Below are 19098 nucleotides of genomic sequence, written 5' to 3'. Positions count from 1 at the left end.
GCTGTGGAAACAAACAAGAAGATATAGACGAAAGCGCGTAGAAAAAATCCACTGAAAAAAAAATGTTCGCCGTACTCCGACTTATATGAAAAAACAAAAAAAACTCTTCCATAGCTCGAACATGCGTAGTTTCACCATAACAATACATGTAATATATGATATATAAAATTGATTTAAATAACTTCGCTTCAACAGTCCAAAAGTTTTGTGTCATTTTTGATTTATTAAAATTACTTCAGATATACAGTAGCTTTGACCAAAACAAAAAATATGAATATTATTATATAGAAGAATCAACAAAAGTATAATAAAATGCAGTATAATAGTTCAAAAATACCTCTAACATGACATTTCTTCCTTACAATAATGACGGTTCTTGTATTATAGTTTCAGTTTCAGTTTAATATTACCCATACTGTTTACGCATGCACATATATCAATTATTTCTACACTTGTACACGTCATGTATCATTATTCTAAGTTCTGAGCGCTGAGGGTTATAATTAAATAGGTTCCTATATTATTATTGTTGAACACTAGCTGCATTTGTAATGCACGCATGCGTAATATAACTTTCACTTCATACTTTTGTACTTTGTTCAGGTATTATAACGCATTTTTTTTGAGAAAAACGTTTAAATAAAATAATGGTGTCGGTTATTGAAATTCAAACACTACGAACAAATTTAAAATGAAGCTAATTCGATGTACAGAAAAACGTGAATGTGCAGTATACATATTATACAATGAAAGGACGTTTTGACAATAATTCATATAATACATTATCTGATTCTTCAACTTAATCGAGGTCTAATGTGGATGTATTAATTCTCATAGAATTAATTGTTTAAATTTTAAACAATTAATTCTAAAAAAATACAAAACATATACATTAATTCAAATCGATGCTGAATCAGAAGCTTCAGTATTTTGAATAATTTTAGCGTTAAAATAATATGTACTATTGAAGTGATGATCTTTTCTTTTATTTGTATTGCCACCAAATGCCACTAATTTAAAAATAAACGTGATTTTAACTAACGTATAATACCTCCGCAGTTCAAAACCTTTACTCATTAAACCTATAAAAGTATATAAAATAAAGTATATTATATGTTACAGTAATTTGTGCCGCTTATACGTATCGCCGATACGCGTTAATAAATGTGTGTGTGTGTGTGTGTGTGTGTACAGTGTCGTACGGTGTTGTATACTTGTATGTATGTATGCCCCAGTACGCGCGGTATCAAGTTTTCCTCTGATTTATATCTAAAAGTTCAATCTACCGTAGTCATCCCTCGTCGCGGAAAAAAGGGTAGTTGTGCTTCTCCTCGGCGTAGAAGACCACGACTGCGTGCGGCACGGGTCTCGTTGTAGTCGTCGTCATCGTCATCGTCGTTGTCGTCGTCCCCGTCCCCGCATCCCCGTCTCAGGGTTCGCAGACAATGGAGAAATAACGTGGCGTTCGGAGGTAATAAGTTCAAATTACTTCCGAGCCGAGTGTCACGAAATGAAACCGAAGTTCGACGTCGTGGCGGTCCCGCTGTCCACCCCCCAATACCCCGCTCTCACGCACGTCCATGCAACTAGCTGGCTCACTCGCTCGTTCTCTCTTTCTCTTACACACTTTCTCTCTCTCCGTCTCACTCTCGCGCAACTGCACGCCCGGTTGCGTTTTGTCATTCGATCTCGGTCAAACGACGACTTTTCGAGACTCTCAATCTGGAGGAGGAAACCCGTATCGGGGCGCGTCGGTCGGTTAGGGATTTTGAAGTACGTGAGTCAAGTCAAGCGCCGCATGAGTGTACACACTTGTAAGCCAAAAGATGAGTACCACATATTGTATTATGTATATACTCGGCGATGAGGGAAATGACGATAACTTTATATATGTAGGTATCTGTATAAGTAGATAACTACGCACGCACATATATATATATATATATATATATATATATATATATATTACATCGTATGTTATATTCTTTCGTATATGTGACAGAACAATTCAACTGCTTCGCAAAAGTAAAATTCCCATTCTAGAGTTTTAATTAGGTAGCGTAGTTGGTCATATGGCAACACTTTTGGGTTGAGGATGACTGAATAATGAATTTTGACAATGCCAATAATAATATAGTCTAGTATTATTATTACCTATAGATAACGACGATATGCAAGAATTTCCCTCGAGTTGAAAATTATTCATGATAATAATATATATACGCACACGTCATGGTATATATAAAACAAATTATTACGATATGCACTTAACGCGACATATATACATATATATATATATATATATATATTATATTGATATATTGATATGAATTCTTTAATCGTCGTCGTTTTCGTTTACTCGAATTTAACGATTCTCGTATAAATTTATGACGACTTCCGGTACGAAGTGAGGTAAAATAGGTAAAATGTATTTTTAACAAATTATTTTAGGCGCATTTATTTGAATTTCATCTTACAATAATTTCGTTTTGTATTTTTGTCACTCATTATCATCTGCAACCTGCAAAATAATATAACGTCTCAGAATAATGATGTTGTGCTTTTCGTATGACAATAATATATTGTATTATCGTTGAATACGATTACCGATGAATTAACATATTTTATTTAAATCAGACGGTTTTTGTCGATAAAAAATAAAACATTGTTGACTTTTGATAAAAATGAAAATATATGTATATCATACAAAAAAATGAATATATACTTGTTTCAAATGCAATATAACTAAAACCAATAAACTATACTATTGTTAGTTTACGATGAGCACACAATATGTTATTCCAGTATTATAATATATACCAACGTTGTCGTATAAACGACGAGAAAATTACATTATAAGCTTATTTACTATTTATCTAAATAAAAATCTGCCCCAGCTTTTATGCGATTGGTTGCCTCAGAAATAATAATAAAATAATTGATCATGTTTTATATACATATATTTTTTATTCAATAGAGTGGCCAATCGGAAACGCGAAATGCGGCAGACAGCGAAGACAGTTTTACTAAACAGCAGTTTGATATTATTCAACAGATTATGCATCACACCCAACAGCAAATAGCGACGTCAAATGTATCGAAAAATTCGAATCTGAAGAATTCGTCCAACGCAAAAAATTGGAACAGTCAACAGGTAAGGAAAAAAATTATGTGTTACATCTTTATTATTCGTGAAAAACTTACGATAATTTAGTCGAAGACAATTTCAATAATGTATTGACGGTATAGGTACATGCAGGTATATTATTATAAGTTTGTTTGATATTATATTATAGTAAATAGTAATTTAATTCATTGCTTGCCGGGTTGTGGCGTTTTTAAATGTGACCATTATACTAATGAAATAGGCACATATATATATATAGATACGCAAACACAATACGCGCTTTATTATTAATGAAAATATCGATTTTTCTTGTTATGCGAAGATCTTTATTATACTTTGAATATGAAGCGACATCTTCATAATATCTTTGTTTGGTTTTTTCATACCTCTTTTGCGCCCGCTCACACGTCGGTGGACAAAAAACAAAAAATATTATCATTGTTCTACCCGTGTCTAACCTTTTTTTCGTCGACAAAACCGTTTCGAATTTTCTCGCTTTTTAAAAAGTGCGTACGTATATATAGGTAGGTACTCCGTGCAGAAGAAAATGGGGTGATTTCAGTTTTGCTTTATTTTGTCACGCGGAAAATGACATAAAATCCGAAATAGTCGTCATGTGTGTATACATATCATTATACATACGCACCTACAACACATGTGTAGTAGGTGTTTTCGTGTGTACTATGCGAAAAAGTATATAGTACGATCGTCTCGAAAGAAAACAATTTCACCAATCTCATGGTGACAAACACATAAGGACTGAATTTACATAACAATTGCCCTTTTTTATTATCATTTTTTTTTTTTGCATTCTTGGCGATCACCCTTCACCTCACCGCCCGCAGTCGTGGCAATATTGCGAACGAAATATTTGATATGAGAGATGACGTGACGAGAACAAACCTGATTCGTTTCGATTACCTCCGAAAATAGAAAATGCTGGATGCCGATAAATTAGTCTTCTGTGACGTACGAATATAGCATACGCATATAGTACGTAACGTGCAGGGTTGTTTTTCGTAGAATTTCCGACCACAAAACTATTGCGGAAAATTAAAATAATAATATTGAGTTTCGCGATGATATGTAGATACCTGCACGAAGTTTTTCAGATTATACAACTGCAGTTACGTGGCCGTAACCGTAGTAGAAGGTATAAAACATTTCGACCGGATTACAGCCATGATAACCCGCAGCTGCCTTTAATTATAATTTAGTTCAGTTGAACAGTTTTTAAATCGTAATTATTACCTACCTACCTTTGTTTAATAGACGACGTGTGTACATGTGTACAATATATTATAACATCGTATTATTACATACTATCTGCGTACTCGAAATGCGTTTTAATTATTATCACATCCATTAAATATTGATCCATTCATAATATTATAATATATAGTCGGCACTCGCCACGTCTCGAAAGTGCTCCGTGCAGTTCATATCTCGCGCATACGAGATAATTACGGTTAATGTACAATAGGTCCAACAGGGATTATTACTGCGTTTTCAATAGATCGTTATTGTTCGTTACCGAGATTAATATATAGATACAATTCGAAATAATAGTTTTTGTTTTCGACGCCATTGTTTCAGCGCGGTGTTTTTGAAAACGGCGAGCGCCGCATATATTATTATTATTATCATTATTATTATACTACAGTTATATGGCGCACAATAAAATATAAGTTACGATTCAACTTGGCGCCATAAATTTGCCAAAAACTTACTTTTGGTATATACCTCGAAATCGGGATGCCCGAATTAATGTTATGATATGATTATCTGCGGCTGTGGCCGGGTGTATACAGGAGGTATATAGTGTGTGTTGCATTTGATGCGTAGTTTATATTTTATATCCGGGAACGGGCCAATAGACCGTCTTCTTCCGATTAACGTCCGTAGAACGAGATAAACATCGTCATTATGTTCGCCTTTTAACCGCTGGCGACGACGTACCTATAATAAATAATATAATGGCAGCATAACCGCCGAAAATGCAATACTCCGCAAAATAACGCATTTATTTCCTTTTTATATTTTCCGTTCCTCGCAGTCGCTCACCCATCACCCACCGCACACTCATCACACTCGGGCTCAGTTTTGCGTCGAAAAGCGACACCATCATTGCAACCACCCGGCGCGGCGTGTGCACCGATTTCGCATGTAAAGAAGTAAATATCGTTGTTATGGACCTTTGCAGTGGTATTAGGTTCGGTTAGCACCCCCCCCCCCCTTCAAAAAACCCACGTCATCGTTTGCATTTTGTTATATATTTTATGCGTCATTTTATTTTTTGTTTGTTTGTTGTTTTTTTTTTTTTTTTGCTCTACTTCTTCCGAGGAAGGAGAGGTGTTTTTTCTATTTCCCCCACCTCCCCGTTTATCAACGGTCGGGTCGTCGTCGTCGTTAAGAGCGCGGGGGAACGAAATTTATGTGCGACCCTTCTCGAGCTTTTCCGCGTGCTAATGTCCTACCCCTATGAGGCGCGTCGCGACGTGTGCGCTCCTCAAAACGATACCTGAACATGAGACGGGGCCATTTCCTATGCAAAGTATAATTTATCATCCTGCCGACGTTGTCGTGAAATTGCAGAAAAAGTGTTTTTACCTTTTTTTCAGCCCCTATGTCCCATTATTTCGGTCCAACGGCCTAGTCGCCGTATACGCATATTATTATATATACACAATAGCCATATACACCCAGCGCATGTGACAGTGTATGCGACTCAACGACATTGTGTCGTGGCCTGTGCGCATTATATTATATACACTCGACCGCGATGCATGCCTTCAATCTACATGGTAATAATGTCCACAGAATAATGATGCACCAACCGTTAATTATAGGCGAGCGGTGTTAGTTTCGGAACGACTGGCAAAGATGATATAATATTATTATGACGTGTTGAGTTAGATGAGAAAAAATAAAATGAGAGCCCCCTACGGCTACAGCCGAAACCCAATTAGTGTTGGGAGCTTGGGGGGGGGGGGGGGGTGGATACTAAGCTCCCTCCTGTTAAACCACTCGAAAGTTTTATTTTTTTGTATTTATGTTGATATACCAATTCTATATTGTTCTAAACAAATATATTTTGAAAAATTCCCCTTCCGAACTTTCTGACATAGAGCCGCGTACACGTTTATGCGACCGTTAGGTTACCTATTATACTTATGATAATATTATATACATCGAATAATGCACCGCTAATTTAGCGATAGTGCATCAGCCCACGGTGGAGGTTGCCGTAGAACTGACCGACAACAACAAAGATAATAATATAGTATAATTATTTTGCGTCAGGTTATGATTAGATGAAAGAATATTATATGAGTTCCCGAGTAGTACTAACAGCAGTAAGGAGTAATATGTAACTGCAGCCAAAGCTCAGTCCGCAATATTAGGGATGGTAGATTTGAGGGACGACTAAGCCCCACCATAGATTTTATTGATTTATAAAAAACAATTCATTGTATTTTTTATGATAATATTGAGTATTATACTGTTGTACACAAATATTGTACCTGCTATATGTACTTGTAATTAGTGCAACAATGCGTAGAATTAAAACTTCGTTATATCTTATATACGTACTTCAAGGTTACAAATTTGAGAATCAAATTTGTAAATTTTAAGAACATAATAAGATATTACAAATAATATTAACTCTGAAGAAATAATCGACACTTTTGAAAATATTAAAATAAAACAATAGTTTTAGAAATCAATAATATAATTGATATGAAACTGGCCAAATACAAATTGTGTTACTAAGAATTTGAAATTTTATGAATAATATTAATATTATTAATCACACAAATTCGACATGTTTAAAACATTGACCTGCGGCAAGCATAATAATATAAAGCAGTTCTTAATAATCTTTAGCCCTCCAAAGTGGATTTTACGCTACCGCTCCCCAAAAATTTTGGACCTTAGTTGTGCCATTATTTTACATAATTAATTTGAATTCCGCACGAACTCCTCTCGAAGCTTTACTCGTGTACAACCGAAAGTGGCAGCATACGTACAACCTGTAAACCAGCGCCGAGTTCGTATAATATATCCCCTAATCTATTTATTTTTTTGTACTTTTCAAAACTAAAACAGATTTTAATCAAAAAACGGAAATATCTGCAGATCCATGATGTAAAAAAATTGTTGTATCCGTTGGGAATAAACAAACGTAATATAGTCTTTGGTCGTGACAACGCAGGGTCGCGATTTATAAATATATATTCGAAGGCCCACCGGTATAAAATCTCGATTTTTCGCCGATGGCCTTGCGGAGTGTAGTCGTTCGAGAGAGGGTACATAATTTTTGGACGGCGGCACTGGTGCAGACGTGGGTTTCATTTTATTTAGTTTTTTCTCTTTCTCTCTCTCTCTCACACACACACACACACGTTCTCTCTCTCTTCGGTAGACCGAAATGCCGTCCAGCTGATAGAATCCACACTATACACTAATGTCCGCACAACGCGTATATACTATTATAATAATAATATGTGCACCGCGCGACGCATTCGGGTCACGTATGGCTTAGAAAACGTACCGGAGATTTTTAACCAACATCGAGCGCCGTTTATGTGCCCTGGAAACCAAAACGGACGTACACACACGACCGTATAATATAACGCATCCGCAAAATACGAATTTTCCGAATAAAATTACACGCGCGCGGAACACTTAAAAATAGCGCACGTACTTATTACTATTACTGTTGTATTATTGTTATTATTATTATGTGTACGCCGCTCACTCCGCTTTGTAGTTGTGCGTTGTCCTTTATACCAAGGTATAATACCTCTTCCCCGTGCAGACGACCTGCATCTATCCGCACAGTTCCCGAGAACGTATTATTACTATTATTATTATTATTGTTGCTGCGTAGGTATCTGCGTCCATGCCCGGCAGCCATGTCGTCGACAAAAGGTTCTCCTCTCAAACGTACAGGGTAATTGAATGTGAAAAAAATATTAATAAATAAAGTCCGCTGAATTGTGTCGAACGCGGGATTAAGCGGTGGGGGTGATGGCGGAGACGTAAGTAGATGTAAGAATTTCAAAAAATAAACGTGGCCATTGAAAGACGATGGGGTCTACAACATATTATACATACATGCATGCTACTTTTTTGTTCAAACATTATATATTCGTCCGGAACAAATAACATAGTTACGGCAGCAGCAGCATCAGTGAGTTTAATAATTTCAAAATATTTTTTCCATTCCTCTCTCGCTCGCATGGTTTATATTTATCTGTCTGTATATCACTCAGTGTTCTCTCTCCTTGGATCTCGTGCTCGCTCGCTCGTTCTAGCCAATCGGAAATTATCCCTTTATTTGACGTACTGCAAACTTCCGGTGTACTGGTTTCGATTTTAAGTTGTTTCAGCAACGGAAGCAACTTTTGTACGTACATATTATATAGACACAATAGTTTATACATTCTACATGTTAACAAATTACACGTTATTATTGCCACCGCCGCCGTTTTTCATCGAGTGAACATATTATTCAACGTGGTAGTCATCCCAAAACCTTTACTCCATGTTAGTAATATAATCATCATATCTTATATTCGGATTGTATAGTTTCAGCATTTAAATATAAAACGATATTCGTCTACGTCTTTCGTCAATTGTCATGTCTTCTCGTTTCTAACTACCATACGTGTGCACATATTATTAAATATTATTATCAATGACATATATATTTTATAAAACCTTTTAAATAATTATTGTTTTAAAATGTTCATTCAATTGAGTATAACATACCTACGGTTGCAATAATATTATGGTCATTAAAAATTTTTATCGGTAAAAAATAACGTGCATAATATTAACAAATATTTGAATATAAAATAATTATGCATTTGTTTTGATAGTTTTTAAAATGAAAATCGTACTTTCACGCACAAAATGTATCGATGTTGTATACTTTTGATTTAAGAACTAGGTACATAATACATATTTATTTACTACTTAAAACATTTAAGTGTTATTTTTCATTCAAAGAAATTATATAATAGCTGCGGCCAAGTCTTTCTTTTGAATCCAAAACACGTGGAAGACCTGTACAGAATTTATTTTTATGAAACGGGATTTATACGAATAAAGTTTGAAAAAAAATATATATATATATGATACTTTACCCTTTAAATATTTTTACCAACTGTGCGCCGTTCACATGCCGTTACAAATTTTGTTATCTGGTCACTTCACCGTCCATATTATATATTTAAAAAATACGAGGTTAGGTTTACATAATACATATAATAAAATTAATTTAAAAAAATACAAAACACTACCTATAACATTTTAATACTCTCCTAGAATAAATTATGCGACAAAGATTATTTTGCTATGAACAAGATGCTCAACTCCAGATTACTGTCCAAAGCTATAAAAGAGAAACTGTATATACCTCCTACCTGAGACCGATGGTAATGTACGCATGCGAGACATGGTCTACAACACAGGAGGTTGAAAAGAAAGTACTTACCTCCGAAAGAAAAGTTTTACGGAATATTCACGGACCTACTCGAAACCAAAGTGGAGATTATGATAGACGAAAGAACGATGAACTATACAGGTTATAAAACAAACTAAATATCGGATTGTTCTTAAAAGCGTTACGATTAGAGTGGGCTGGCCATCTCTGGCGGGCTGGTGAAAGTGTCAAACGAAATATCTTGATCCGAAACCCAACAAAAAAGCGACCTGCAAAGGGAAGACTTCGCCAGCGGTGATTACAGAGTTAAGAAAGATATTTCAGATACTGACGAGACAAAACGATTGGAGGATGCAATGGACCGAAATGAATAGAGAAGTTTGGTTGAAGCGTGCAAAAGGCCTTAATGGCCTATATAGCACTAAAAAAAATATAGACGGGGAAATGGCTGACGAGAAAGTGTCCATGAATTCAAATTTTCTAGAAATGTGAGTACAGCGAATTGCCTCTGTAATTCTGTATATACCTTATTAAGTTAAACATAATATTCTACACATTCTTGGCGTCGTTGTCTTGATTGGAAAACTATTTTTGACGTGACAAGATGGTAATGACCTTATACGTGTACATGAACGCATATACGTAGTATGTGAGAACCGACCGTTAGAAAAGCAACCCTTGTATGTTATAACAATATTATGTATATAATACGATACAGCTTCGTGATGTGGCGCGAGAGAAGTAAATTTACGAACATTAATAACGACAATAATTATCGTCAAAATATGCGTGTCGTCATCCAGTGGAAATAAATTGACACCGAACACTGACGTGTGTCACATTAGACCGAACGGCTCCGCTAAGGGCGAACGGAAAAAGTATGTGTGTGTGTGTGTATGTTGCAAGGAGAGAGGGCGCGTGGAAAAGGAGGAGGGGGACATTATTTCTCAGGTGCGTTTGACGAATATGCATGACAGCGTCATTCTTCAACCGACCCTATAAATGGCACTCTTATTGCTGCCTGCAGACGCACGCACAAAGCCTACCCTGCACGACCCCTTAGGGATACCGAAAAACTACCCTCTTACCACCACCGCTGCCGCCGTCATCCGTTCCCGGCGGCCCGACGAAGGTTTTCACACTGTACACACTCACAGACTCACACACTCGCACGTTTACACAATATACACAGTAAGCGCACACGCGCACAATATATAACATATAAATGTATATATATATATAATATATGAATAACAATAATAATAATCATATCGTACGGAAAAAGCTTCGTCGACGCCGCCGCCGAGATTTGCTCACCCACTCCGCCTAACCCTGTCCAGAACTAGGAATCCCTCATTTCGGTCTCGGCGCTTTTCCGCTGTGTATGATATTATTAGCGTACGCATACGAAGGACCGGCTGTGCTATTTATATACATAAATTATATGTATATAATATGGTGTTTGTGTTCGGCTGACAGGTGGTGCACTGCGCTAGCGTAATGTCTTATCCGTCTCGACTTTTTCCTTATATATTATATTCTGTTTTCCTTCTTTGCGTTTCCAGAGAGCGCAGGCACACACACGCTCACACGGTAACGACGTATTTCACACGTTTTCGATTAAACCGTTATCGCCGTGTATTGGTTACAATATTATGTTATTATATAATATTCAATACGGTCGGAGTGAACGAATCCCGTCTGCCTGCACGGGCAACGTACCAACGATATCGTTTATTACATTATAATAATATATAAGTCACTATATTATAATATTAGTCAACGCTTGTTTTCTCGGCGTCAATATTATATAAACGCGAAGTTCACGAAACGAACTAACTACAACACAGCATAATATAATACTATATTAGTCTATATAACTTATATATACTTATCATTTCACATAATATTCGATTATATTATTATTATTATTATTATCGAAATAAATAATAGAATATAGTGCGGAACGCTTAAACGAAAAAACTAACAATAATAATATTATTATACCAACACATATTTATAACGTATACTACTGTGGTATTTTGAGACTGAAACTCGAGACCATAATTTCACGAGTCAAAAATATTATAATTTTGTTTGTTAAATATTTTGTCAGTCTGAAAAATAAAGTACACTTTTTTAAGGTGATGTCAGTATATCATCAATACAATGTAAACAATATTTCCTTTTCGTATTGTATTACAACGACGACTACGCGACGTTCGAATGAAACTCGCGCGTCTATATAAAATTGGCACTAAATATGTATTTTGATATTTATTCATAAAGATCCATCTTCTGTTGTAAAAACATTCATTTGAACGCTGAAAAACAATAATTAAAAACCTACAAATAATATTATCTTATTGAGGAAACCATAACATGTTATTGTTATTTATAGCATAAACATATCGTAATCATATTATTCATTTACAACAATCATGTTTCACTCTAATAAAAATGTTGGAAAAATAATATTTAATACCATTTAATCAATTCGAAACACGATAATCTTTATCTTTTAAATGTGCATTTACCAAGATATACAAATAATTGATGACTTTTAAATTTTAATGGCTATACAATAATAGTAAAATACAATTAACTAATTTTGGATTTCAAAACCGTTTATGTGTTTAGACGAATACAAACTCCAGAACAATTATTATACTGGTTGACAAACAATTTCATAGATTTAACTATTCCAATTTCAATTACACCGTAACTCTGGCCAATTTAATTGCCTATATTAGATAATTTTGTTGGCGTTGGTTGTTATTGATTGTCGATTTAATAACTGTTTTATTCGATTTAGAACTATCATAAATACTACTAATACTTTAGACTTAGGGATTAAAAAAATGTCTTATAACTTATAAGCTCTATTTTTCCAGTACTTGAACAATGAACATTCAGTTGCATTAATCTCATTAAAATTACAAGTAATAAAACTCACGTTATATATTTAATAACTAATTATTTTTTTTTTTTTAATTTAAAATCAACATTATGTAAAAATTTTCTTTGCGGATAAAGAATTAACGGTCGCTACACTAAAACGCTCATCCTTCAACGGCAATTTAATTGAACAAATTCAGTAATGAACAACAGTATTGTACGGTGAACTAACTTTATATCGATACATGTACCTTCTAAGTAAATCAAAATAATGATACACATAAACATAGTTTTTCATAAAAAAAACATTTTATATGAATGCGCAGAGAGAGCTAAAATTATACGAAAATATTTACCATTATACATAAATATTTAATGGAGAGAATGTTTTAAATACTCGAAATCTCCAAAAATAAACAAAACAAAACATAAAAAATAAAAAGTGAAAATTAGGTAGTAAATTAAAAACTCCTCGCGAGGAGTAAATTGAAATAAAAGATCAAATGTTTAAATGTAAATCTACTCTATGATCAGTGTAAATATAATTAATGGAGTGTAGAAAAAAAGCTGCAATGATTTCTTGTTTTTACGAGTTCGCATTGACCGTTTTTATTTTAACGAACTCGTTGTAAATATACGTTATTTACATTTAAATTTCGAAGCGTGTAAAAATTATATAAAGTAAACACTTATACATCCACTCTAAAACGCGCCTATGATTTATTATTATGACAAAAATTCACACAATATCGTGCAATAGTGCATTGTTCATGCATTTGCCGTACACCGTGGTGATTTTTCTTAGGCGTCCGAGCGAACATATACATACAGCTTACATATACATAACGTAATACATTATTATTATATTACACTATTAGACCGTCACCCTCTTTCTAAGCACGGTAAATTTCAAACTGGTTTGAATTAAAAAAAATTCACCTTTTATCTGTATTGCCGCGATCTGTTAACACGTCTATGATTATAATAATAATAATAATAGCGTTTAATATTGTCCTATACTATCAGTCCTTCGTACAGGTCGGATCCACACCGCCGATAGAACGTCCCTCGCCATTCCGCGACGGTCACCACTGACGCAAACACGTCGATTTTCGTACTGCTCTCATTACATAAAAACTAAGTATCAACATTTTTGAAATATTTTTTTTACAAATAGTTTGAACTGTGGTATAGAAGTCATCGCCGCCGATACAGGACAAAATTTTTTGCTATTTTTTATCGTTATAATTATTTCAAATTTCTTACTTGTTTGAATATGACAACATCATCCAATAAGATAATTCAAATGTATAAAATTCGAGTTTTGAACGAGTGAGCTATATTATAGTCGTAAGTTGCTATTTAATGATATAAATTGAACAAAGGTTATAGTGGTACAGGTTTTTCCGTCTGCAAAATATTTGTCCACTATACTCCGTTATAGGTATATTATTATACTTAGCACATTCTTGTAACTAATTGACTATCGGGTTCGAAATTCGATTTATAGAAAATATACTCTCTTCAAATAAATATGAAATAAAAATGTACATTTTTTTTGTAAAAAACTATTTAGATTAAAATGATGTTCGATTTTTATCATTTTTGATGAATGCTTTTACACGTTCAAATTAGTCATCCTGTGTACGTAATATGCAGAGCCTACACATACTCAATCTACCTTAACACACCAAACCTTCGTATTCACTTAATATACCTATTATACCGGTCACTTTATTATACTTACACCTCCGTACATACCGACTATATGGCCTATATATATACCGCCGCGACGTCTCGACTGTGACAATGGGCCTGCCGACCGACGACGATCCTAGTATGATATAATAATGTACAAGTTCTGGCGCCTAGCGAATCAGTTTTCTTAATTATGTTTGCCTCCATTCCTCGCGGTTTCATAGTATAATTCCTACACGCACACACGCGCGCGCATAGATTTCGTGTACATGTTTATTTATACATTGCGTGTGAGTGTATGTATCTGCGCTTGACAGTCGTCTCGTCGGGATTTATTTCCATCTGAACAATGGTGCTATTGTGTCTCGACCCTCTACCCTCCTCAGGGTGCCACAAGACACCCCCTTAAAACGTCACACGTACCCTCCGCTCCCCATCGCAGAGATCCGTTTGCGTTGACTAAATACACACATGCCTTGGCGCGTGTAACGTGAAACGAAAACGTCTTCGACAAACATATTATTATTATTATTATGTGCTGTAGTGTAAAAGGCCACCGCCGTGTCGTCTCGGTTCGAAAAATATTACAATATTATTATTCTCTTCTCCGGGACGTCGCCATCGCTGCAGTATACAACCCGCGAGTAGTTATAAAATAAAATAATGGAACATTCTCAAGTCGAGAAACTACCGGTGTTGGTTTTTGCCGGAATTCCGAACACTGCGGTTCCTAGTTCCTGGCCAAAAATCTGAGCAAAATCAAATTTACTATACACGCAAGTGTTTGTGGTCGGTGCTATTCTTTATGGCTGACACCGCGGTGGTGGCGGCGGCATCACGCGATCACTAGCACATAAATCTATGGATTATTTATTATAAGTTTTTTACTAAAAGTTTGAATTGTTTCATACATTTTTCCGTCTTCTACCTATAACTAGCAAGCACCACAATATGGCATCATGACATTTATTTTTTTTGCCTGGACATTGTTTAATTAATTAGAAAATAATTAAAACAATAGTTCGTAAAGTTATATGGGCAGTCATTGTCTGAATTCAGTACATAGACTGAACGATTAAAACGATGTATTACTATTTACTAGGTTTATGTATATTCCGTCTATGTTCAATATTATGCATTGGTTTCAGCTTGATAATGACGTAAAAGCGAATCGATTCGACATAGCTCTTTTTATTTCCCCCAAATAAACCATTAGGTACTACGTGCTATTTTTGAATAAACATAAAAACAAAATCCAGTAACCATATAAATAGATACATAAACATTAAGTTTCATTCGCCTGGTCGCAGAATAGTGGTATGTTGCGATATTAAATTTGATAGTAATAATAACTCACTCGTGGCAGTAAAAAAACGATTCTGAAATCGCGCTTGCTTAAATTTCGCCCAATGCTTATCTGTATGTTCCCCTCACGTTTAGAAAAAATATCAAGGAAATCTAAAAATTGGGTACTTATTACAACAGATATCATCTAAAGTCCAAACCCTATTTCCGGCCTTTAAAAGGCATTGCATAAAACATTTCAATCACTATAATATCAGTATATGTCCATATAGAAAATTATAATCATAATATTGTAAAACCAATACATTTTGTAGTTTACTTAGACTTAGAGCCACAATTTTATTACTTTTTACTTTTTAGTGTGTTCATTTAGTTTGATCGTTGCAGGATTAGTGCGTTCGGTATTGACTCCTAAAAGTAAACCAATAAATAAACTATCAAATACTATAATAAAACAGACACTTCGATAACGCGATTACAAAAAATTTAAAAAAAAATTAAAAGCTAAAATATAAATATTTAAAATTTAAAAACGTCATAATATAATCAATCTATATAAATAAATAATACAATTATAAAATAATTGTAGTTTGTCATATTATTATGAAGTAATTTTTTAAACAAGCCTTGTCATAGTATAATTATTTCCATACATAAACGACAAATTTAATTGTAAGTACAGTATGGTTAAGTCTCGTTCAAATACTTATAACGTAGGTACGACAATGTACTAACGAATATTTAGTTATCCGTTTTTAATGAGAACTCGTTTACAAACGCACTTACTTAAATCAACATCATGTTTACAACGCAATTTGTTAATTTAGTAGACCTTAAAGGCAAATAGTAAATAGAGAAGACAGTATTATTAAAAGTACGAAACTCATTAAAGCGTAATGCCAGCGTTAAAAATAAAAACTTTTTTTAAATTATACTCTTTATGTCTCGTTAAAAAGTGAGCATAATTTAAGTGAAATTATTAATGAAAAACCACTGTCTAACAAAAAAGTTTACATGAATAACATTTTTTTTTAAATGTTTATACCATTTGAAATCTAAAATATTATACTTGGATGACATTGCGTTGAGCAGGAGTACTTATATATAACAAGTATAAAATATTGACATATATACCTATGACATATTTATCGTTTCTCTAGTATCCGTTTATTACAAATTCGGTAATATAATATATAATACAAACGCAATAAAAAGATGAATCTAGTAATTTACCAAAAAATATCCGTACCCAAACTTATACAACCCAGTTGAAATCAAACAAAAATAAATCATGTTCGATGTGTTTAAATTTCATAATTATTAAATTATAAAATACGTATTTACGTGATTATTTTTAAATTGTGCATTATTTGTGTAGGTAAGTAATAATTATCACAATTCGACTAAATGATGTAGTTTTTCGAGGAAATTTAATATTAATTTATAACATCGGTAATAATTAGAGAATTGTTTAATTTGTTTCATCCGTGATTCATTTAGTTTTTATAATAATATTTTTCTAGCTAAAGATTAAAACATTATAGTTGAAAGACAAAATTACAATTATCAATAATGCCATGAAAGCAATCGATTTTGTATTTGAAAACGTCACATTTGTCTTTATTTGTAGTTTCTCGATTTGTATGGCCCGATGAGTAATGACAATCAAAAATCTGTATTTAACTTTGTACGCATTAGGCAAAGTGCAACTTTCTGAGTTATGAAAGTTGAGTTTCAATTAAAACCACAAGATATTTATTTGACTATGTGGTCTATATATATCACATTATCACCTATTAGCTTTGCAAGTTGATAATTCAAAAAATATATACAATCTAACTTTGAAGTAAATCTAAGTGAAACTACTTATTAATAACTTGATAAATGCCACTATTAATCATAAGGACTAAGAAATACAACTTTAGAGAGGATATCATCTCTATTATGTGATGGTGAAACTTTAGTTTAATATATATGATAAAATGTTGTTTGCAATTTTCTGTCCTTTAATTAATCCGTAAATTATTAATTCTAAGAAAACATTAAACGACGTGCCGACACTATTATTTGCTAATAATTTAACTATCAACGAAAATTATATATTATTTTTTAAACCTCTAAAAAACCATGTAATAATCGTTTTTATAACAACTATTGAACTATGTAATATTATACTGCAGAAAAACACGTTCGGTTCAATGTTTCGCATAGATGTAATAAGTAAGTTCAAATTGCCATAGTTGAACATCCAGTTTTCGATATTTAAAATAATTTCTGAATGACAACGGTTTCAGTTTCGATAAATTTCGCATAGATCAAATACCGTCCCGAGTTAAATAGGTAAATGTAGAGTCTACAATTTTATGAAATTACAGTACTGTAATGGAGCTACTTAGGTGTAGACAATTTGTTTAGTACTTATTACGGAATTTACATTCATGATTCATTTATTTGCCGTACATTATAATAATTATAAATATTATGTAATATGTGATTCTACCGAATTACTGTATTCTTCATAATTCATACTATACGATTCCATTCACCCATGTAATAATAACGACACGACACGAGTTCACTGATCAATTCTTATAATATCACGCTGTGATCAACTGTATATTATTGATAACCTTATCTATGATTATTGAGTTTCATGTATTAAACCATTGATTACCTACCTACTATATGTTTCTAATCGCCCTAAACTATGTCAAATCATAAATCGGCAAATTTATCCAAACCATCATTTTCACTTATAATCATGTATTTTTATACAATATTTTGTGCATCCAGCGCACAATTATGTCGCGCAAAATATTTTAAAACAAATTTTAAACGACATATAATATTATTATGACGCATAACCTAACCTGACATTTGGGTGTAAAAACATTTTTGTTTGGAATCAAAGGACTGCCAAACATTAATATAACATATTTTATACCTATACAGATATGTATTTGATATGCATCCGATATCATATTATATTATTGTATTGACCTATCACAAATAATTGTAAAATAATTCGCTGAAATGCAAACTAAACTAGTACCAACTAAATATGTCGACGTTAGTATAAACTATACGATGATAAATTATAAATAATGTATTATAAAATAACAACGAATAATTAATTATGATCCGCGTACAATTAAAATGCACGTGTTTGCCATTTTATTTTTATTATTGTTGTTGTTTGACGAAATAATTATTAAACAGTATTAAATTAAATATTCGTTGAGTCACGAAAACAAAAGTCCCCATACATCGGATTGTGCAGGGGATGAAAACAACAATCGCTATACGGGGTTGGGAGTGAAATGCAAATCAGTGGCGGTCGTCCGAAAAACCGTAAAGGACGTCCGGAATATAATATACAACTGTGCGTTAACGGCCGGTGTACAATTCTTGGACCATCGCTATACATAAAACATTGTAGTACACTGTATATACATATATTATATTATATGATGTACATATAACGTCTCGACCCCCGACCCCGATTTTTGTTATATTTTTTTTCGGTGTGTTTATGTCTGCGTACTTAATTTCGCCGGGTACACGCGGGGGCGAAAACCGGAAACATCCAGTGTCCGGCCAGCGTCGCGGCGCACAA

The 19098-nt window shown here is 33.6% G+C and overlaps 1 protein-coding gene across 3 annotated transcripts in view; it reads left to right on the top strand.

The window, feature by feature from the left end:
• Positions 1-19098, top strand: part of LOC149054191 (uncharacterized) — a 282722-nt gene that overhangs the window by 218845 nt on the left and 44779 nt on the right. For all 3 annotated transcript variants that reach the window (XM_089230532.1, XM_089230533.1, XM_089230531.1), the window contains exon 8: positions 2978-3154. In XM_089230532.1, coding sequence (XP_089086658.1) covers positions 2978-3154 — 177 coding nt within the window. The remainder of the gene's footprint in view (positions 1-2977; positions 3155-19098) is intronic.

The sequence above is a fragment of the Diuraphis noxia genome, unplaced genomic scaffold (genome assembly GCF_037042655.1).
Source record: "Diuraphis noxia isolate RWA-SAM2 unplaced genomic scaffold, SU_Dnox_SAM2 contig0009, whole genome shotgun sequence".
Classification (NCBI taxonomy): domain Eukaryota; kingdom Metazoa; phylum Arthropoda; class Insecta; order Hemiptera; family Aphididae; genus Diuraphis; species Diuraphis noxia.
This window is presented reverse-complemented; position numbering and strand designations above follow the sequence as displayed.